Source organism: Lygodium microphyllum, chromosome 10, assembly GCF_053477565.2.
Source record: "Lygodium microphyllum isolate KBCC chromosome 10, Lygodium_microphyllum_v1.1.10, whole genome shotgun sequence".
Taxonomy (NCBI): domain Eukaryota; kingdom Viridiplantae; phylum Streptophyta; class Polypodiopsida; order Schizaeales; family Lygodiaceae; genus Lygodium; species Lygodium microphyllum.
This window is the reverse complement of record NC_141144.1, coordinates 14229015-14235014: the sequence shown is the minus strand read 5'-3', so window position 1 is coordinate 14235014 and position 6000 is coordinate 14229015. Positions and strand designations below refer to the sequence as shown.

The window sequence follows — 6000 nt, the reverse complement described above, 5'->3', positions numbered from 1 at the left end:
GGACAGGGGCAGGGTAGGGGTAGGGAGAAGGGCAGGGTTGGGGCAAGATAGTCCCTCACCCACAGTGTTGAGTTACTGTTAATAGCTCCTCCCTCACATGTGAGCCTCAATTCCAAGTCATTCCTCTATGTGACTGCCTTTGTCTTGTAACTTTCTTTCATAATGTAATTGCCCCTAATAAGGGCTATTCTACTCTCTTTGCCTACCATTGCTCTCTTTTGCCTTCATACTCGCTTTCATGATGTGTAACGCTTTTGCGTGCCTCTTGTGCAGGGTGACCATGTTGTGGCCCTGCGTTGAGACCCCTCCAAGGGGATTCTATTGTTGTGATTCTTAGGGCCCCGTGAATCATGCTAGGAGGAGTAGTGTGCCTAACCCACGATGGACTAGTCTCCTCATGGCCACCTTGAAATGAGGGTGAAGGGATGGTCCATAACACTTTGTATCAAGGAGAGGATAGGGGCAAGGTAGGCCAGAGAGCAGGGGTAGGGTAGGCAGAGGGCAGAGGGTGGGAGATAGGCGCAAGAAAGGGAGAAGGGTAGGGTATAGCGGGAGGGGTGGGGCACACGCTTGCACACACTCAAGAGAGAGAGAGAGAGAGAGAGAGAGAGAGAGAGAGAGAGAGAGAGAGAGGGTCCTGTTGGTTTAATGCCCCCTTGCAATTGAAGCATTAATGCCTCCTTGCGACTCATGCATTCACCTCATTTGTTGAAGCCAAGATGTTTTGAGAGAGAGAGAGAGAGAGAGAGAGAGAGAGAGAGAGAGAGAGTGTGTGTGTGTGTGTGTGTGTGAGTTTTAGAGAGAGAGAGAGAGAGAGAGTGTGTGTGTGTGTGTGTGTGTGTGTTTTACAGATAATGATATGATGAATATAGAAATAATTTTTTGCAAATGGAAATATTTGCACTTGTCTAGCTCCAATCTTTCGAGTATGTGCCACACCTGCATTGCCAGGTTCGGTGAGAGGTCTTGTAAAAATAGTAGATAGTGTGGATTTCTAGAAGAGATTTTTAAGGTGCCAAAGACACCCCCCCCCCCCCCCCCCCCCCCCCCCCCCCCTTCAGGTGAGGCAAAGCTGGTTTACGTCAGCAGTATATTTCGGTAAAAAGTTACGAGGTGTTTTGAGTAATTTTCCCGAACTTTGAATGCGAGAGACATTGGCGCTGTGCTGAGAGAGAATCGTCGATGGCGATGCTGGCCTGCCTTCGGTCGACCTTGGTTGCAGCACACACATCTTCCTTTCGGCTCTCGCGCTCCGTTCCAGCCGCGACAACCCACAGGCATCTTTGCTTCTCCAAAAGCCCCCACGTCGGTAAGATCGCCTGTCCCTGGAATTCGGGAAAAAATTGATCTAAGAGGCCATCTTCCATCACTCCTGGGCTTAGTTAGGGGTGTGCGCATTCAAGCAGCATTCATGAAAAACCGACATCTAAAGCCAAGCATTCCGTGATATACTTAAAGTGCCATTGCTCTTGGTCAGTTTGCTTTTTCCTTCTACATATAATGCTTCTCCCTCCATGACAAAGAGTTGCGTAAAGTCTCATTAGATATGGAAGTTTTTAATCCTGATATGAGAGAAACGCTTGGAAAGTGAGGCCTTATGACATCATAATCCCAACCTATAGGGTTTTTTATAAATCAAAACTATACTTCTGTACGTCAGTAGGAATAAATTCTGAAGGTGGCAAAGCTCTGCCAAATTTTTTCAAAGATAGGGTACCTCTATAGAGTGTAATGAACTTGATGCGTCATCTTTTGAGAAGAACTTGCAACACATTTAATGAATTGGTCGAGCTTCTAGGACTGTTATCGATCTAGATTATCAAATTCATTTTGAATTTGGATACTTCATTACACAGAAAATTTAGGGCTTGTGTTGGCAAGAGAGCAAAAATTAAACTCAATAGATAGTACCTTACCTTGGTAGAAACAGAATTGCAATTATCAAGAATTAGAAAGCAACTTATCGGCTTGACATTTGCTATAGCATTACAGGTTTTCCATTGATGGACTAACTTAGAGGGAAATGCAGAGGGATTAGGCTTTGGTTGTAACCCTTTGACAATGGCCCAAAGACCTTGAGATTGTAGTATGTGTTGCATAAGATTTGACCAAGTCTTATCGATAAATGTGTTCTCGGTTGTAGCAACTCGAGTGCAAGTGCAATCCATGCACAACATGCAGAATAGGTGTTGAGCCACTAATATTAGGGTTTGCAATAATCATTAATTAGGATAATTGTGTTGAGCTAAAACATGCATTACTTGCTGATTAGTCTCTTAAACAGCCCCAAAACACACTAAAAAAATGCTCTTTTAGAGTAAAAACCCTAAAACATGGAGCGGTTCGAGAGAGTTCAGTGGAAACCCTGATTTTTGGGGCGCCCTTCCACATCTATAAATAGACAGGCTGCCCCAATTCAGCCTTATTCCGTCTGTGCAGGTTTCTCACTCCATGTGCAGATTTTAGCCATCAGTCTTCTCCCACGTGGTTGTCCAGTCCTCGAGATTGCTGCCACTCCATCCGTGTTTGCTCCTGCTGCTGGCGCCTTCATCCATGCCGACGTCAGCTACTGGCGACATCATTATCTGCTGCGATCTGATAATCTAGTCATCGCCAGCCACCTCAGACATTGTTTCAGCCTGTTGTTTACAGCAGATTGTGCACAGTTTCCAGTCTCTGATCGGTGATACACTGCTGTGTTTACTAGATTTTGTCAAGATTGTGGGAGAGAAGGAAGGAGTCTCACTTGTAGCTTTCTTGCTTGCACAATGGGGGAATACACACAAGGGTGGAGGCTGAAAACAGTTTTCCTTTTCTTAGTTGTGTAAGCCAAAAGAACTCACGTACAAGGAAATAGAAGAACCCTATATATGGGTCTCAAACCAAACTCAACTAACTAAGATGGCATACTAACTGAGCCACGAACTAGAGTAGATAATGATAGCTGTCATCTAGCTATTATTCATGGGCGGTGTACCAACCGCATCTACAACTGACAAGTCGGTGACATAAATGTACAACGGTCACCCTGGCATATCACGAGTGGAGCTCGATATCTCAACACTCCCCCTCGAGCTCAATCCCAATTCCTGCACACCAAGCAGGTCTCTGAACTTGCGCAGCTTCTCTGCGCCCAATGCCTTCGTAAATACGTCAGCTACCTGATCCTCTGTGCTGACATAAACTAGATCAATAAGACCTAGTAAAACCCTCTCCCGCACATAGTGATAATGCACCTCAATATGCTTTGTTCTAGCATGATAGACTGGATTATTTGCCAAGTATATACTGCTCATGTTGTCACAATAAATGACAATTGGCCCATCTGTAGGCTGATGCATATCATAAAGTAGCTTATGCAACCAAGCTACCTCACATGCAGCCATTGCTGCACCCCTGTACTCGGCCTCTGTGCTGGACAAGGCAACTGTAGGCTGTTTCTTGCTGCTCCAAGTGACTGCAGCACTCCTAAAAGAGAACACATATCCACTGGTAGATCGTCTATCAGAAATACTACCAGCCCAATCAGCATCAGTGTATCCATGCAACTGTATCTGAACCCCAGTCTCATAAAATAGTCCATATTGCAATGTGGACTTCACATACCTGAGTATGCGTCTAGCCGCATCCAAATGCGGTTTCCTTGGAGCCTGTATAAACTGACTTACCAATCCAACAGCATAGCTCAAATTTAGCCTGGTAATAGTCATATAAATCAAGCTTTCTACTATGCGTCTGTACATAGTAGGGTCTTCCAGAAGCTCACCTGCATCTGCGCTCAGCTTCACATTCTGCTCCAAAGGAACTGAAATAGGCTTACAGCCTGTCATCCCATATTTGGACAGCATGTCCAATCCATACTGCCTCTGCAAGAGCTGTATCCCACTTGGTGATCTAATCACCTCAATGCCCAAGAAATAACGCAGCTCTCCCAAATCCTTCATCTCAAACTTCTGCTTCAATAGCATTTTCACATGAAGGATATCTTCATCACTGTCACCTGTCATAATCAAATCATCAACATAAATGACAAGTAGCATAATACCTTTCTCTGTTTTTCTCACATAAAGTGAGAAATCTGTCTTGGAAAACTGAAAGCCAATAGTGACAAGATACTGTCCTATCTTGTCAGACCATGCTCTAGGTGCTTGCTTCAAGCCATACAAGGCTTTCTTCAACCTGCAAACAAACTCAGGATGAACAGCATGCACATAACCTGGTGGCTGCTCCATGTAGACCTCTTCTTGCAAATCACCATGCAACAAGGCATTCTTTACATCCATCTGATGTAAAGACCATCCCTTTGATGCAGCCATAGCAATGACTGCTCTTACGGTTGCCATCCTTGCAACTGGACTGAATGTTTCTTCATAGTCAATGTCATATGTTTGTGCATACTCCTTGACTACTAATCTTGCCTTGTATCTGTTTACAGAACCATCTGCATTGTGCTTCACCTTATAAACCCACTTACAGCCAATTGCATTCTTACCTTTAGGCAAAGGTATCAATTTCCATGTAGCATTTGCTTCCAAAGCATCCATTTCTTCATCCATGGCTTTCTCCCATTTTTCTTTTCCTATGGCTTGCTCAAAAGAAGTGGGTTCTGGTTCCTGTATCACTTTGACCATTTATGTATAGTGAATGGCTGTAAATCCATCATATTTCAGCCTATCCACAGGATACCTAGCTCTCGTAGACCTGTGCAAAATAGGTTCACTCCTAGGTGCTCTCAAAACATCCCTGGTCTTCCTTACTCCAGGTGTAATAATAGAAGGAATACCCAACTCATCATCAATGCTTTGTTTTGAGCCACTGGATTCACCATCCACATAAGAGTGACCTACATTCACATTAAATATGGGCTGATCAACCTTCTCTTTTCCTTTTCGTGATACTTGCATACCACTATCTGCATTGCTTTGAGAAGATTCTCCTGATCTCAATCTGCCTGTCCATGGCGAAGAATGTGAACCACTGCTAGAGGACACTCCAGGTCCACTAATATTTTGTGACTGCTGCTGTGAATTCTGTGCAGCATTACCATTTTGTGCATCTACATCATCAATCACATTTACTGGTTTATACCAGCTACTCATCTCATCAAAAACATCTCTGCTCACTGTAAACTTACGAGTAGAAGGGTTATAGCATCTATACCCTTTTTGCTCTGCAGAGAGTAACCAATAAAGATGCACTTCTCAGCTTTTGGATCTAACTTGGATCTCAACTCATCTGGCACATGTACATAGGCAATGCAACAAAAAATTTTCAAATGAGAAATATCTGGTTTCCTACCAGTATACCTCTCCTCTGGAGTCATCCCATGTATTGCTGCAGTGGGAGTCCTGTTCATTATATAGACTGCTGTAGCAACTGCTTCAGCCCTGTAAAAATCTGGCAAGCCTTTTTCGTTGAGCATGGCACGAGATACCTCTCCAATATGCCTGTTTTTCCTTTCTGCAATTCCATTTTGTTGTGGGGTATGACTGCATGAATATTGCTGCTTTATGCCATGCTCCTGCAGGAACTTTGCAAACTCATTTGAGAGGTACTCTCCCCCTCCATCTGACCTTAGGCATTTTATTTGCAGGCCTGTTTCTTTTTCAACCATAGCTTTAAGAGTTTTGAAATGCCTAAAAACTTCACTTTTCTTTTTCATAAAATACACCCAAACTTTTCTGCTAGTCATCAATAAAAGTAACAAAATAATGACAGCCTCCAAGAGATGCAGCTTTAGTAGTCCACACATCAGAGTGGATTAATTCCAATGAATTTTACTCTCTTGAACATGTCTAGGAAATGGTTTCCTTGCCTGTTTTCCAAACTGACAGGTTTCACATACCTTATGCATTTCTGCAACCTTGAATTTAGGCAATCCTGCAACAATATTTTGGGCCTGCATTGATTTAAGTCGTTGTACATTAACAAGACCAATGCGTTTATGCCAGATATCAATATCTGCAACTACACCGGTCCCATGTGCAAACATTGCTGCAC

At 43.5% G+C, this 6000-nt stretch overlaps 1 protein-coding gene across 4 annotated transcripts in view; it reads left to right on the top strand.

Moving 5' to 3' along the window:
* The first annotated feature begins 1087 nt into the window (after window positions 1–1087).
* LOC148029732 (Radical SAM superfamily protein) overlaps window positions 1088–6000 on the top strand; it is a 113387-nt gene continuing 108474 nt past the window's right edge. For 2 of the 4 annotated variants that reach the window (XM_087686050.1, XM_087686049.1), the window contains exon 1: window positions 1171–1309. Coding sequence is in view for 1 of the 4 variants with exons in the window: in XM_087686048.1 (XP_087542174.1) it covers window positions 1183–1309 (127 nt within the window). In the remaining 3 variants the exon portion in view is untranslated. Of the gene's footprint in view, window positions 1310–6000 lie in introns of all 4 variants that reach the window. The other 2 variants (XM_087686048.1, XM_087686051.1) reach the window with 2 other exon arrangements.